Source organism: Scatophagus argus, chromosome 21 (genome assembly GCF_020382885.2).
Source record: "Scatophagus argus isolate fScaArg1 chromosome 21, fScaArg1.pri, whole genome shotgun sequence".
Lineage (NCBI taxonomy): Eukaryota > Metazoa > Chordata > Actinopteri > Scatophagidae > Scatophagus > Scatophagus argus.
The window spans coordinates 10,107,658-10,124,601 of NC_058513.1; the positions used below are offsets into that span (position 1 = coordinate 10,107,658).

Here is a 16,944-nt window from a genome sequence, read left to right on the forward strand (position 1 = left end):
ATTGTCCAATTGGATTGTACACCTGTGAATTAAAGTTGCAGGCCGTTTTCACTTTAATGCAGGCCAGTGATTGCGTGGTTAAAAAAAGAATCAACAATTGTATGGGGGCAAACCAGGCCAAGAAGAGGAAAGTCTTGAATCATAGAAGAGAGTCAGAATAGCTGAGAAAGAGAATGGCAGGGGGTAGGCAGAGCTATTTCCGTCTCTACAGCTGTCTTGTTTTTATGGTCTATGACAGAGCTTGGTCTCTTTCTCCCTGTGTCTCTCTCTCTTTTCACCTTCAAGCCCATACTTGAAGTGGCTCGTCCACTGCTCGCAACGTTATTCACATACAACTTAAACTCATTTCTCAGCAAATCGTTCTTTATAAGTTAAGATAAGCAGGGGTTGGATATTTAATCAGTCAACACCCAGACAGTAAAAACATTGCTATGTGAAGTAGTAGATTTACAAATGAGCAAAGACACAGTGTCAGCTCACGCTGGGGCTGGATCCCAATACATAGCTCAGCGGTAGAAGGGTGTGATTGATGGCAGCCTATGGAGCTCATATATGGAGTTTAGTGGGTGGGTCACTGTCCTATTTTTCTAAAGCAACTAAACTGGGAACCTCTAGGAGCAACCCAAATTAGTGCATCCATGGTGGGAAAGCTGCTCATTTAGTCCAATCATCATGTTCTGTTTCCCATCACAGATGTGACTAAAATAACAGAAATAGATTTTAACAGATATTAACAGGTCCTCCTATTACAGAGAGAGATGAAGTATTTGAGAACTAGATTAAATCTGTCACGTGCTATGAAACATAATTCCTTATACCTGCTAATATGTAAACTTCTGGTTTTTTTTTCTAACTGTGTGTGGCATTTTGCACTTCTACCTGTGTGCAAAACAGTGAAACAACATGAGAGAGAAACCAACAGGCTACCATTAGGTGTCTGAATGTAGTGTGCTACAGCCTTTCTCATTGATGCATAGTCACTGTTTCTAGAGGCCTAGTAGGCGTGTGTCAGCGCTGGAGCTAGACCAGTGTCCATCAGCCAAATGTTTTTAAGTTTCATGGCTGATTATAAACCCTGCTGGCCACTACTGATCTGGTCGTGGGCACTAATCTCGCACTAAACCTGTCATTTAGACAGGTGATGACTTTAGGATATGTTGACTGCCAATATGTGTTGACACTTCGAGCAACTCAAAGCTGTTAATTACTTTTAATCCCACATGTGTGTGTATCAAGGGAGTGAAGCAGCCTGTCATAATACTCTGGGTTTTGTACTCCCATGGTGGAATCAAAAATAGCCACAACAAAGACTCTCAGTATGTCAAGAAGAAGGGTATGAGGACAGTTCAGTAGTCCTGCAGCATTCCCTGTCTGGCAGTTTTGCCATATTAGTCCACAGATAACACCAAAGTCACGCCTGCGTGTTGGCATTGAATTCACCTCATTCCAAGACTACTGGGGGCCAATTTTGGAGCATTGGTAAGCTGATCCGCTCCACCACCTTCTTGCTCCTCCCTCTTTCTCTTACTTTTCCTCAGCTCTGTTTCCCTGCCAAACCTGATGTGTGGCTAAAGTTAGCCCCCCGTGGGCTAGTATATAAGGCCCCAAGGGTCCAATACCTACATGTCAGTCACATCGGCTTTGGCGTAGGCTTCTCTTCTTGACCAACAACAACCCCACAAACTTGAGAGATGGTGAGTGTGGCCACGTTCCTTGGAAGAACTGTCTCTAGGGATGTAGGATCTTCTCAGCACTAAACTGATGAGATGAAAGCATCACTGAAACATCTACTATCTGGATTACCAATGGCTCGTGAAGTAAAATTCTCTTGAACCGAGCATCCTGAACTGTGGATTCGGACCCAGTCTTAACTTTAATCTGCTCGCTTGAACTAAAGTTTAGTTAACATCTCAGATCTTAACCATGATGAAATACTGAAAGGCAAAATGTTTTGGGATGACTGGTACGTTATTTTAGCTCCCAAAGCAATTACGTGGTACTTTACCCTCTAAATTGACTGATAGATTTAAAATGGATAGACTTTTTTTCACAAAAGCTTTGTGAACTAAATGTGTGATTTGTTAGCAGTTTGGCCATAATACAGATGTAGAAGTTACTGAAAGGAGAAGTTAAGTACTTCTTTGTGTACTTCAAATAGGGCATCCTTGATAATCTTACGATTACCACTCAGAGTTATGCACTGCATTTTATAGTGATGTCTGTGTGGATAATGTCATGCTTGAGGCTTTACTTTTTGTTTTTAGTTAGTTTTTTGTTTTGTTTTTACCTTGCATCATTGTACAGGCACCCAAGAAAGCCAAGAGGAGGCAGCAGCAGGGTGAGGGTGGATCCTCCAATGTGTTCTCCATGTTTGAGCAGAGCCAGATCCAGGAGTACAAGGAGGTAAAGTTTTCTTTATCAGATCTCCAGCACTTCAAATTTTGTAGTCATGGGAAATCAAATCCTTCTGGTCTTGAGAGAAAGGGGATTTTTGTGGGGCTCATATTAGTGATGACTCCATGTATCATTGACCTTGGTGGTAACTTGAGGAAGCTTCCAAATGATATAGACCTGATTTGGTTGACTGTGTGACAGCAAAAATGTCCTCATCAGCATGACAGTACCGTAAATCAGTTTTCCGATGACAGCAGCTACCTCTCCCCAGGGTTGGCTCAGTAATCCTCCTAGAGACTCAAAACACTCGTTCTCTAACCCCATAGCGATGCCTCCCAACAGCTGGTGGACAGTGATATTAATCAAAGCAGGAAGTATGCGCTCAAGGTTGAAACAATGAGAAAAAAGATGAGCTTCCTAGATTTAAAGTTGAGCCTACATTTTGTGAAAAGAAAAGGGAACAGTAGAAAGGTTGATTGAAAAGAGAATACAGTGGATCCAGTGGCTTAGCTGACCTTTTAGAGGGTCACATTGGGGGATAAGGTCGGAAAATTTAGTCACAAGGCATGAAAAGAAGAAGAGGGGCGGTGACAGCTGTAATCAATACCTTCTCCTTAAATGTCGCAAGGGGCTCGTCTCACATTCCGAGACCATTTTAACACCTTAGAAAGACAAGTGGCCGACCAGCTGCCAAGTCCCAAAAGGTTTGCAATGCCATCTTTGGTTTCACTGGATGCTACGCCCAGCTATGTGCAAAGAGAGGTGGATAACAGCTCCACATTCACACGCTCATGTTGGCGGACTACTGCATGCAAATAATTATCACAAACAAGCCTTATGACGAGGACTTGTGAGAAATGTGAGCGTCTCAAGTTTCACTGTTTTCATTAGTTTTTGGGGTTTTTTTTTGTTTATATTGTGTGAGCTCATGAGTGCCACCTGAGGAGGTGGTGAACCATTTGCAGCAACGTTGAAGCATAATGTCTGTATTTTTTATGCATTAATTAACCTCCCCTCTCTCTTTCCTGGCAGGCTTTCACAATCATCGACCAGAACAGAGATGGCATCATCAGCAAGGACGACCTCAGGGACGTGCTGGCCACCATGGGCCAACTGAATGTGAAGAATGAGGAGCTGGAGGCCATGGTGAAGGAGGCCAGCGGCCCCATCAACTTCACTGTCTTCCTGACCATGTTCGGCGAGAAGCTGAAGGGTGTGTTGACACATGGACACTTCAAGCCTCCCCTGCTTGTTGCTTTTTGTCTTACTCATAAACTTTTTAGCATTGCAAAGAGTACATTTATCCTCTTACTTCTCTTCTTGTTTTTTATCCTTTTTAAGTGAGACTAATGGGCTGTTTTTAACTCTTAGGTGCTGATCCCGAGGACGTTATTGTCAGCGCTTTCAAGGTCCTGGACCCTGAGGGCACTGGCGCCATCAAGAAGGAATTGTAAGGGCTTTTAACTTTAACCTACCTTTTGTCACAACAGTCCGAACTGTCACAATTTTGACTTAAGATACATCCTCTGATATTCATTTTTCTCCATCTACTCCCTCCAGCCTTGAAGAGCTCCTGACCACCCAGTGCGACAGGTTCACCGCTGAGGAGGTGAGATGATCAGTCTTTGTCTCACTGATATTCCCATTCATTCAGTAATTAGTTGTCCAGGGTTGTAAACTGTTTCTGTAATCCCTCCTCTGCAGATGACCAACCTGTGGGCTGCTTTCCCCCCTGATGTGGCTGGCAATGTGGACTACAAGAACATCTGCTACGTCATCACACACGGAGAGGACAAGGAGGAGTAAATCCCCCTCTCTCAAGATCTCTACCTCCGTTCAAACCCATACTTGCCGCACCATCTACTCACTCCCCCTTCTCCGACGCCGTGGCTTCCTTGCACACTTTCGCGCCCCGGTCCACTCTTTTCACTTGCCAGCTCACTACAAAAAGACTTGTCTCCTTTATCGAGATATTCAGTGAGAGGACTGGAGGCTGTGGGGGTGTTTGTGTGTGAGTACCAACAGGGGAACATGGGATTATTTTCAATAAAAATAATCTTGTGGCACTGAAACACTCTCTCTATCTCTGTCCCTGCCTCTTGTTCCTCCGTCTTTTCCTCCCATCATTCATCCTGTTCTTCTGTGTTGAGGCCAACAGTGCATGCATCACACCTACGTGCCGCATGTATGCATATGTAGTTCAGTGTATACAGCGATCAGTCACAAATGTCTCTTGGGTGCTGTGGTGCAAACACAGTCACTTGCTTGAAACAAGTAAGCAGTCTGACCCAAGTGGTCTGTTAGTCTCAGCCTGACACAGAGTGCGTAATGGATCTATCCCTTTGTTTGTATTAGGGAGGAGCGCACAGCAAAAGAGAGGGAGTACTGTACTATAATAGTTTCCCTACCCCTCTCTTTTTATTCTGTCTCTCCTTCTTTTTAACACAGGTATACACAGGAAAAGCCGCAGTGAAAAAGAGGAAAGTTTTTCTTTCAAAACATTAATTCTTATAATTAGAGAAAGAGATGGTGACAGATGGTGAGTGGGAGGCAGAGGTGAAATAAACAAAAGTAAAACATCTTTGTTTCTGACTCTTCTTCCTCCCACTCACTGCTGTTTCTCTCCTGTTGTTGTGACTGTGTCTGTAACAAATAAAGAAGTACAAATAAAATCCACTATCTTTCGTATGACACTGTGTCTGTTGGTTTAAGTGGGGGCGTGGGTGTAAGCACTGCTGGTTAACCATGCCTGGACATCCCTAAAATGACACTGACTGTAGTGTACATATGGAGAAGTATAATCAAGATTTCGATGGCATATTTAATCATCATCATAATCTCAGAGTCTAAAAATATATGAAATATTTCATGCAGTATCAACCCATGTCTCTAAATCTGCAGCACAGAAGGAAATCCTGGAAATACCTAATAATACAGAAGTAGGAATGAAATGGACTGGACTATTGCCATATAAATCCTGGGCCATTACTGATGTCACTATGTGACAACGTGTAAATCAGATTCATCATATGAATGCTACAGAAACTAGTACAAAAATTTATAATGTTAGTGATTGCAAGATTAAGGTTATGGCTTCAGGTTACAGTTTTATGTTGCTGCTGTCAGCATCCTTATATAGTTTAATTTACATTATGACCTTTCCAAGACCGAGAGAGGGGGGAGAAAGACCATCTTCCTATGTACCCTGTGCCTTTAGGGCTGAGGTACATAGGCTCCCCAGGAAACCATCATTAATCACCAGATCTCAGGAAGGCATCAATGGTACCAATCACCAGACACTACAATCTATTCCCAACCCTAACCAAGTGTTGCTTTTCTGTGCAAACCTAACTAGATCTTGAGCTCAACATTGTCATGACAGTTGGAAAGTGCCATATAAATAAATGTAAACTAAAGAAATGTATAGTTACAGCATATCTGTGATTTGCAACTGTACAATGGCAACATTTACTCTGTGATTGTGTGGAAAACCGATGTCTGTTGACAGATGTGACGGATGATAAAGTTTAACGTCCCTTGCCACAATTTTGCTATTCAAATCTACAGAACTTTCTCAAACATGTCATTTGATCACTTTACTCAGCAAGAGGTAGACTCGTTCAGTTTCTGTCGGTGGGTGTTTTCATTCGATTAATTGGACAGCAACAGAAAGTTGCATTTTTTGTTTTGTTTTTTAGCAACACCGCCACCAGAAATCTAAATGTCTAAGTTAATTAACATCACTGACTACTCTAATACAACTGCTGATGAGTGTGAACCTGGGAATTTTATCTTCTGGACATGTTTCACCATAGTTTCCTCTCTTTTTGGTTTTCCTGGAGCTGTTGCCATACTTTTGAACATGTTTTGGAAAGGAAGAAAAGGAGCAACATTCACCCCAAATGATGTCTTTACTTTAAATATTTCTATCATGGATCTGGTTTACTTCTCCTTTACTCCTCTAGAGTTGTATACTACCAGTGTAGGCCATCCTAACTTAGTGTATTTAGCATTTATTTCCTTCTTGTACTCATTCACTTTGTGTGGAAGGCCTCTCTATATAACCTGTATCTGTCTGGACTGCTATGTGGCTGTGGTTCATCCAATTATTTATCGTGAAAAAAAGAGTCTGACTCCCAGGATCCTGGTAGCTGTTGGTGTTTGGACTGTGACTGTTGCTTATGCATGTTGTTTTGCTTTTGGACTTGAGAGAGAGCTTGAGATGAATCCGGTATCCTTTTTCATTTTGACTCTCCCTGTTATTGCTTTCTGTGATTTATCCATCCTCTGGACTCTGAAGAGATCGAATCCTGGAGGACGAAATGTCCACCCGCAGAAGAAGAGGGCTCTGCAAATCATCATCAACAACTTTGTTGTTTCCATTATATCCTATCTTCCTGCAGTAATAACTTGGGTTCTGTTCCAGGTTCTGAAATTCAGCAAAAGTAAGTTTTTTTGTCTTTTTTTTCTTTCAATGATATGCATCACTGTGACAGGAAATACTGTTTCAGTCATGTTGCATTTGAGCAACTTAGGAAAACTGGACTGGCTTAAATGTGGGAAGAAGAAATGAACCTCATACAGCCACTGTTCTCTATTTTCAGTTTTACTTTCTGGAATTTTGCAATCTGTGCAGAGTGTGAGAAAGTGTAATAATGCATATGTCACCATGTTTATTGTAGCAACATATCTTAATTTAGTGCCATAGCATTTGTTTGATGTCTGAGATTTACAAATAAATGTTAATTATGTTTATATTTTTATTAGAATATTATTGTCATTGTTGTTTTCTGTTGTTTTCATTGTATGTATTAGTCATTTAATCATTTGAGGGTATAATGTCTTCTGGAAAACCAGTCTGGATCTTTAAACCAACGTGTTTGACCAAAAAAGAATAATAGTATAACTTGTCAACTTTTCCCATCTTAAAAGTATTTGAAGAATGTGTTTTCCTAATAAGAATAAATTGATTGTAACTTTACTGTTTTGTTGCATTGAAACTAGATGTGTTAAAATAAAGGAACTAAATGCTGTGATATTTGCAATTTGTTTCCTAAAATAATATCAGTAGTCGGATATGTTACTCACTTCATACAATTACCAAACCATAATATACACTCAGAAGTTAGAACAACAAATATATTCTGTGTTTTGTTCACTTAGTGTTTTTAAACAGCGCTGTATTATATCAACAGTTTTTGAAATGATGTATGTAACGTGTTTTGTTTTATTTGACACCTGTCTGTCATTACTCACCACTTCATTTACCTTAAAGGCTACCTCATTTACGATTTGCAAAACACTGATGTTCACTGGCTGTGGAAAGTGACTGGTGTTGAATAAGCATGATGAGTTAGACAGTGAGAAAAGACTTGCATATATTCAAAGCAAGAGATATTTTCCATAACTGCGAAAACACCTGTTAGCGTTACACTTTCATCCAAAAGCAGTGAGGGAGGCTTGTACAAAAAAGTTAAAAAAGTAAGCTTTTGTTACTCAACTTTTCACGGTGTTTTAATCCCCTTAGATACTCTCATATACAGGGTCAGCCAAAATAATGTATACACACATCAGGAAAAAAAGGGTAATGCCATCTGTTGGGAAAACATCGTACAACAGTGTTATCGTAATTTGATCAAACTTCGAAAGAGGTATCTATATGTATAGAAGTACTTACACAAATGAAATATTTATACATGTTTTTCTGTTCCTGATGTGTGTATACATTATTTTGGCTGATTCTGTATACATATCAATGTTTTTAATTTGTTTTATTATTCCTGTGTTTTAATATTTATAATTAGTATTGTTCTTATTTTTATTTGTAAGCATTATGATCGTTATCATTATCAAAAATTATATCATACAGACGTACCATAACATCGATCTAGGTAATGCGCACGTCAATAGATCAATGAATCACGTGACCTTGTGACGTACATTTAATACAGGAAGTAAATTGAACTGTATCATAACGTTCGGCTTTCATAATAAAAGCCACCAATAAGTCGCTTGTCACTTTACAATATCGGTACTGTATCTAACAAATAAGTGGGCTAACAAAACTAGAAGTATTTATCCAAACTAAATGGAAAGATCAGACTGCACACGTGATACTGTAGCTGAAACTCGATATTTTATCGCACAAAACAAAATCTTCCATAAACTTCCACTTGTAAAGATTTTGTTTTGGAAATGACAGCCGGAAACGTTGCGTGGGATGAAACTTGATCCTAATCAAAGAGCAGGGGAACAGTGGACATACACTGTTCTAACTGTAATACATTTCAAGCCTGGTTTGTAGCATCCAACTAGGAATGGCTGTCTAGTAATGAGGACAGTCGGCTGTGGAAGCCATCGTTGCCGCTGTCGTCCCGCCGTGCCTTTGTGAGCTCTGACTGGCCGAGACCCTCCGCCATGGCCTCAGCGTTACCCCGCTGCACATCTGTCAGACTCCCCGCTGTGGCCACTGTCGTCTTGCTCCTGATGTCGTTGAGCACTGTACGGTCCTCTCAAGGCGACAAGGAGCCGGTTTATCGAGACTGTGTTAAACAATGTGTCCGGACCAACTGTACCGGAGCTCGGCTAAGGGGCTTTCAGTCCTCCCAGCCGCAGTACATGGCGCTGACAGGTGAGTTGTTGTTGTTGTTGCCAGGTTAACTTAAGCTAACTTAGCTTGCTAGCAGTCCGTAACTACATTTCTGAACAGTATACCCACTGCTCTTACCTACAATGCATCGTGCTATTTTGATACATTTGATAAATGTATCCCTGGACTATCTTAACATTCATATGTTTACTCATCCACGTTGCTGCTTTGTGGTGAAGCTCATGGTTGCAGTGCGATATTTAACGCGGTGGATTTTCTCACCTTTGACCATTCATGAAACATGTCAGGCTTTTTCACGCACTGAAACAGTTGAAAGCCTGTTTCTCCGGTTGTACAAGGTGTCACAAAGGTAATATTGTAACTCCACCCTCGGCCCGTCTTTAACAACTGTATCGTGTGTCTGTGTTAGAGTTAAAAACACAATAAACGTACGCATCATCTAATCCAGTTTCACTCATTTCAGACGTTTGAAAAGAGGAAGCAGTCGATACAGTGTAATCCAGCCAGGAAAGAAAACCTTAAAAATACTGCCACCTTGTTTTCTTTTTTAGGGCTACCACTAACCATTATTTTAATTAATGAAATGCTACATCTTCAAAATGTCATATTAATGTCTTTGCTCAACCAGTTTTCTGTTCATCTACTTTTCCCTTTATTTGCTTATGGTCACAGTTCTGTACATTCAATCAAAACCTTTTTCAGATACATTTTATTGATGAGTATTTGTACTCATTACCTAGAAGGCTAACTGAACCTGACCCTCTGACCTGTGCCAAACCCTGTTCATGGCCCCATCTCCTTCTCTTTGTTCCTGTGTTCCAGGTTGGACATGTCGTGATGACTGTCGCTATCAATGCATGTGGACTACCGTGGGGCTCTACCAGGCCGAGGGGTACAGGGTCCCACAGTTCCACGGCAAGGTTTGTGCTTCTTACAGAGGCCAGTGTGTGTATCACACTGAGCTTCATCCCAAAATCTTAAGTTTTTCTGCTTAAGTGGCTCTGTAAACAGTGCTTCAGTCTTTCCTTGAGTGAAATGTTATCTCTTTTATTTCTCACAGTGGCCGTTTGCACGCTTCCTGTGTTTCGAGGAGCCAGCTTCTGCCCTGGCCTCTCTACTCAATGGCTTGGCTTGCCTTCTCATGCTGCTGCGGTATCGGAGCATGGTGCCACGCCAGAGCCCCATGTACCATACCATCAACGCCTTCTCTCTGGTTTGTTAAATTCAGCCCCTGTCTGAGTGAGATGGAGAGAATACACCAATACTAAAATGTCTTTCCACTACATTGCAACAATTTTACCATGCGTTCTTAACAAGAGCCCATGTGTGTTTCTTTAGGTATCTCTTAATGCCTGGTTCTGGTCCACAGTGTTTCATACCCGGGACACCTATCTCACTGAGGTAATAATAGTTACTGGATACTTGTAAAGATACATCAAGTGATTTTTACTAGACAGAAAAAAGAGCAGCATGGGCATCTTTTCAGAGTTTTGTTTCTCTATTCAGAACTGATGTAAAATTAATAATCTCTGACCTTTCAGGCCTGCTGTGTTCTACTTGTTCCTGAGAAAGATGTCTTCAGTCAGCTCGCAGCTGGGGCTCAATATGCAGAGCAGTGTACCAAAATAATGAGCTGACATTACTGTAATTAGATTAAAAAACACTCAATGCAGCTTTCTTGCATGCTAACTGGAGAACTGCTAAAATACCTTTCCAGCTGCAGAACTCCCCCTGAGATGAGCGTTTTTTCTGTTTTGTTGGCTACTAACTTCTTTAATGCCACTACTGACAAGCCCACCAGCTGTGTGCAGTATATTTTCTGCAATATCCTACGGGCACAAATGTTTTCTCTTGATCTTGATTTCTGTTCTAAGTAAATGTGTTTTTGTCTGTATGTGTCATTCTTTTGCAGAAAATGGACTATTTCTGTGCAACAGCTGTCATTCTTTACTCAATCTACCTATGCTGTGTCAGGTAAGGTCTGAAACGGGTGGCCTACGAATGTCTCCATTTGTCTCATGATAGAAGATGAAAATATGGTCGCAGAAGAACCAAAATCACATTCAACTCTGTTAATGTTTGAGCCTGGTTAACATTTCTGTCCAATGTTTTCCATGATTGTTATGGTAAGGCTGAATTAAGATTTACTTGATGATGTCAAGGAGCTGGCAAAACAAACAGATCTTCTTGCAAATGTAAATGTTACAATGCTGTGTACCCCTCCTTCATCAGAACATTGGGTCTGAGGCGACCTGGGGTGTCCAGCATGGTGGGAGTCCTGCTCATCCTGGCCTTTACGTCGCATGTGTCCTACTTGACCTTTGTCAGTTTCGACTACGGCTACAATATGGCTGCTAACGCCACCATCGGTACAGAAAATACACAAAAGTCACATGAAAGCTCATATTTAGTTGGTCATAGTAACATATTACACAGTTGTGTAATTTTGAGCACTTTTGTCTTATTAACATCTCAATGCAAGTAGTTTATCATAATCAATTTTACATTTTTTATTCAGTCTGCAGTTTGAACAACTCAGAATATCACAGATAAACCTCTGCCAAATGATGTACTGTATTAAGATGAGTTTCAATGTAGTGACTTATCCTTCAAATGGCTTATCTTGTGCTTTTAATGTTTTTGTCTGTAAAGGCATGGTGAACCTCCTGTGGTGGCTGTGTTGGTGCTGGCAGAACCGGCGGACCTTGCCGTACTGGTGGAAGTGCGGTCTGGTGGTGCTGCTGCTTCATGGTCTGGCCCTGCTGGAGCTGCTGGACTTCCCCCCGATGCTCTGGATTCTAGATGCACACGCTGTGTGGCACCTCAGCACCGTACCAGTCCACTTCCTTTTCTACAGGTTAGCCCTCTCACCTGCTCTGCCTTTGTTTCACAGCATTGCTGAAGAGAGGCGTTTGTGGGACTGTGTGAAAAAGAAAGAAAGATTGTGTTTTTGCCTTGAAATGTCATCAAAATGGGAGAGAGATAGATGCCTTGTAAATGATCTGTACTTCCTTCTCTCTCCAGTTTCCTGATAGACGACAGCCTCTACCTTCTAAACACAGAGAAGATGGGTGTCAAGGTCGAGTAGGAGGAACTCATTGCCTCTTCACCTACACCCTCGCACCTCTCCAATCAGGGCAGCCGGACACCCAAACACGGAAGTAGCTCAGCCTCCCACATGACATGTGTGACACCACTATGACGTCTATCAAAGTAGACATTGTTTACATTTTTTTTTGTTTTTATTTTTTGTATTTTCTTCCAGGTAATTTTGCTCTTCTTTTAGATTTATCATGATTGATGCCTGCTGTGCTTAACTTTGCCTTGTACTGATATGTGCTCTTCCGGTTCTGTTGCCATTTGTCATAACTGCAAAAGAGGATGAAGGAAAAAGTATTTTACTACAGCAGACCCATTTTTTGACATCCAAATAGGATGCATATCCTGTTTCTTCAGAAATTGATCCCCTGAACCCATGATTTGACTCACACCAGCTCCTTGGAAGTCCAATATACTCGGCTCAGGGTAATTTGCTGTGGCTGACAATAGATGGCACCAAATCCCTTTGCCAAGGCATCATCACCTACTTTGTTTGGTGCAGCATGTGTCGGGTTCTGTCTATGCCAAAAGTGGACTGGCAGATACAGAGAGGTGCCCCTTGTGAAGGGGAAGCAAGAGGGGCTGCTAGCAGATTGTTCCAGAGAGAGAGGGGGGAGGGGGTTTATGTTTAGAGGCCATTCTAGCTGACTGTGTTTTTTTTTCTTTTCTCACCATCACACCTTTATTTTTGTGCCTCTGTTGTTTCCACTGCTGCTTTTGTTTCTCTTCTTTATATTGTCAGACTTCCATTTTCATTTGCTGCTTTCGTTGTTTTCGTCCTTTTGTTATTGTCTACCAATTTGTGCTTTATTCTGTTGACAGCTTTCTTTTGATTATTTGAGTTTGAATTTGGGTGGGACATGCCTGATGGTTATAAAATGCAATTTTTTTTTATTTTTAATCACCTGGATTGCCTTTTAGTGTGAGGAAAAGGAGAAAATGACTGAGATGGGAAAAATAAAGTGCAACGGGAAGCTGCAGTCAGAGGACCCAAAGTTTCTAATAAATTCTGGAGTTAGGTGGTGTGTGTGAATGAGTGTTCAGATGTCCGTTTAATGCCCATTATTTGAATTTGGTTGCATTTCTTGTCGTAATATCCCCCAGAGTGGCACTCACCCACTTCAAGTAACTGCCCCTTCATGTAAAATATTCCATTTGTTTCACTCCATGTCTGCCTTACAAACTGTATGATCAGGTTGATGAACAGTTGGCACCAAAACTCTTGAAGTCATACCATGTATGTCTTCATCCCTCAGAGTTTCCCTTCCATATGTGCACTTTACATGTGACTGTATGTTTACAAGCCTTTTTTTTTTCTTTGCTTGAAATCCTGCCCATGCCTTTGTTTTCTGTGTGAGCGTGTGAACAATGAACAGTATGTGTGTACACACTGCCTTGACTTGACAGTTTGTTGGGGTTTTTTTTGCCTTCGTAAACGGAATCGCTGTGTGTGAGAGCTAAATTGTTCTTGATCCTTTGTATGTGTGTTGGAGGTTTGCTGTGTGAATGTGTGTGAGATGATGGGTAAATTTAGCTTTGCTGACAGCCTGTGATTGGGGTGGGGGAAGACCGAGGATGAAAGACATAGAGACAGTGTAATAGTGTATTTCAGATTCCTGAAATAGTGGCAGAGACGTTGGCCTTAGGAGATGAGAGACATCATGTTTTCCATATGCTATTTGTGATGGACCAAAATTGATCAAATTCTCAGATGTAGTATGTAGTTATTAAGCACTGACATTCAAGAAATGATGTCTGCAGCTCAACTGTGACAGTATATACATATAAAAAACCAAAAAATAACTACTCATTTGAACAAAATCTAATTTCAGCTTATCACAAAATCACAGCAATTTCAGAGTTGAAATGATTTTTTTCTACTGATAGGAAACATTTGACTGGTGTCTGTTTTAATAAGTTGAAGATATCCCAAGAGATTAACATTAAACAAACTTCATGGTCTTTGCTCTGTAAATTATTTCATTGCTCACTTCCTTCTTCCTTGCTAATAACCTCCCCACCTCCCCACTCATTTGCTGCCCCCTGCCTGCTGCCCTGTGCACTTTCCTCCACCTCACATATTTGACCAAAAAAATCTGAAGAAAGAAATGAATCAAATAAAAGTGTTCTTCTAAGGCATGGGGCTCGATTGTGTCTTCTTTCCCCCAGACTTGGCTTTTTGTCCTGAAATGTGATTCTCTTCTTAAATAACCTGTTTTAGTGGTCCAGTAAGTATGTGTGAGTAGAGTGTACAAGAGGAATATTATACTGTACATGACACCAAAACATGTTTGCCTTTAAAAACGACCTCTTAGGCGTGTAATTTCTCCACTGTCATGACTTGTGTAAATGCTCTCAATGTAGTAAAAATGCCAGTATTTCTTAGGGAAATGTTGTGGAGGGACATACTCAAAGTACAAGAACCAGAAATCTGCACTGAAGTGCTGTACTTGAATAGATTTACTTAATCCATTACTGCAAGACAGCGATTTTCTTAACATCAGACCATATTTTAGCCCTGATGATGTATTTTCTCCATGCACTGCTCATAACTCATGGTTCATTGTGAGAAACATATTCCAGATTAAAGATTAATTGTCACCGTAACACAAGAATGTATGACCAAACTCATGTTTGCTTTGAGGCCTTCTTAAGTTTCTTGAGCTTACTTTACCAGAGTGGAGATGTTTGATATCCATGGCATGTACTCTGTGATGTTGATTCCCAGGAACCTGAAACTGTCCAGCTTAACTCCACTGACATAGACAGGGGTGTGTGTCTCTTTGGTGCCTTTTGTCTAAAATCAACAGTCTTGGGTTTACTGACGTTGAGCAGTTGGTTGTTCTTTGTGCATCACTCTGCAAGACTGTTAATTTCCTCCTGCTGAGACCTCTCATTGTTTGTAATTCATCTGATGATTGTGGTGTTGCCCACAAACTTCACAACAGAGTTCTCTAAATGTCTGGTGTTCAATACTAGAGTAGAGGTGCGACCGGCAATCCGAACTGTCTGGGGTCTGTCTGTGAGGGAGTCCAATTTCCCTCTACAGAGTGTTTTATTCAAGTCCAGACTGCTAAAGGTTTTGCCATCGGTTATATGGGGCATGTTGTATTAAATACAGAGCTGAAGTAAGCAAACAGCATTCTGGTGTGCTGAGTGGAGACAGAGTGGAGGGCAGTGGAGATGTCATCCCCTGTCGACGTTGTTGCTGTGAAATGTTCACATGCCAAACATTTTCAGCAGTATGCTAAACTCATTTGCAAAGACGACGTAGTGTGTCCAGGACACAGTCAGTGACTGGTGTATCCAATGCAGTCTGATGTACAGGACGTGTACCTTGTGCCAGTCTTACATGTTAAGCTATGAGATAATGTTAATTATCCAAAACAAGCCTGCGCTGAATATTTCTCTGAGTCTGTGTAGTTGTTGTCCCTGTACTTTCTCACTTGCACACAGTATCTCTAGCTCTGGTTGGTTGGTATTAACTTGTATGAGTGTATTTTGTACTAATGTATTTTTAAGAAAATTGACTATTTCTACAAAGCCAGCAAACCAAGACTTGAGGCCTGAGAACTCCTCATAAAACTTTGGTTAATTCATTTTACAGAAGTTTACGGCTGAGAAAATCATACAACCAGAATGCTCTGGTCCCTCAAAGTCCTGCAGCACACTGACTTATTCTGTGGGAACCAAACATTTAAGCAGCTCCAGGACCACTAACCCTTGCAAAAAAAACAAAAAAAAATGTCTTGCATGTGTGTTCTGCGTGGCTCAGTGAGAAGCTTTTTGTTGTTTTGTGCAGCTTTGCGCAGTAGACTGGACTCTGACCCTGGCTGCTGTGGGTGGGGAGAGTGGATAGACTGGGATGAATAGAGTTTATTCTTCCTCCTTCAACTCCTGATTTGTGACCGTGAAGTGAAGGGCATGAGAAATATGAAGATGCTCTAAGCTCAAATCATTTCTCTTTTTCTTTCTTTCTTTTTTTTTTTAATTTCAGTGGCACACCAATATCTGTCACATAAGAAAGTTGAATTGGAATATCCACAATTATGCTTGAGTTTGAAAGCGTAAACAGCATAACATCTAGAAGGAATGCAGTTATCAGATGGATTCTGGGGTAAAAATGTTTTACTTGGATGCTCTTTCTTCAATTAATGATTAATAAAGTCATAAATAACAGCTTTATAGAGAGGCCACAAGTAGACCTTGTTTGTATGGTAGTAAGCCTCCAAAAACCCACTTCTCTTTATTCATTGTAACGCTAAAAGAATTATACAGCACCTTTCTTAATAAAGTTACAAGGTGCTCGAACAAGAAGAATTAAACAAAATACAGATAGCATAATGCAAAATATAGTACAAACTTGCAATACCAAACCAATTAAATAAATAAACTTTAGTACAGGCAATGTTTCGAAACATTAAGACAACATAATGGAGAAAAACATATCGAAATAATAATTTAATAGTAATTTCTACAATAATGAGGTTTAAAAGAGATTTAAAAGTAGAGTCTGAGCTTGCTAACCTGACGTCATCTGCTCCAGAGTCTGGATAGAATTTTACAGCTTGTGATGTCTTATGGTTTATACATTTGCCACCGGTTTACCACTGAATAGTAAAGTAGTCTATTTGTACAGCAGTAGTAGTATTTAAGGTTTACTTAAATACTTCAGGTCTTTTGTGCTTTTTTCTTCTGCATTCTACTTTTGAAGATTAAGATTTTATAGTCCATAAAAAAGCAAATGTAATCATCTTATTATTGTGGATAAAACTGCCAAACTGTTTAAAGTCATTAAAATCTGCTGGTATAACACTCAGAAAAGCATAATGACCACAATT

At 40.6% G+C, this 16,944-nt stretch overlaps 2 protein-coding genes across 2 annotated transcripts; both read left to right on the plus strand.

Annotated features, from left to right (window-relative positions):
• The first annotated feature begins 1,543 nt into the window (after positions 1–1,543).
• Positions 1,544–4,466, plus strand: mylpfb (myosin light chain, phosphorylatable, fast skeletal muscle b). Its single transcript, XM_046376420.1, has 6 exons — positions 1,544–1,694; positions 2,305–2,403; positions 3,427–3,607; positions 3,766–3,844; positions 3,955–4,003; positions 4,099–4,466. Exons 1-6 carry the CDS (start codon positions 1,692–1,694, stop codon positions 4,198–4,200), a joined length of 513 nt encoding a protein of 170 aa, XP_046232376.1. The 5' UTR covers positions 1,544–1,691; the 3' UTR covers positions 4,201–4,466.
• Positions 4,467–8,513: 4,047 nt separating this feature from the next.
• Positions 8,514–14,240, plus strand: pgap3 (post-GPI attachment to proteins phospholipase 3). Its single transcript, XM_046376309.1, has 8 exons — positions 8,514–9,025; positions 9,827–9,924; positions 10,065–10,217; positions 10,343–10,405; positions 10,917–10,978; positions 11,237–11,373; positions 11,657–11,861; positions 12,029–14,240. The coding sequence occupies exons 1-8, from the start codon at positions 8,812–8,814 to the stop codon at positions 12,090–12,092; spliced, it is 996 nt and encodes a 331-aa protein (XP_046232265.1). The 5' UTR covers positions 8,514–8,811; the 3' UTR covers positions 12,093–14,240.
• Positions 14,241–16,944: the final 2,704 nt, after the last annotated feature.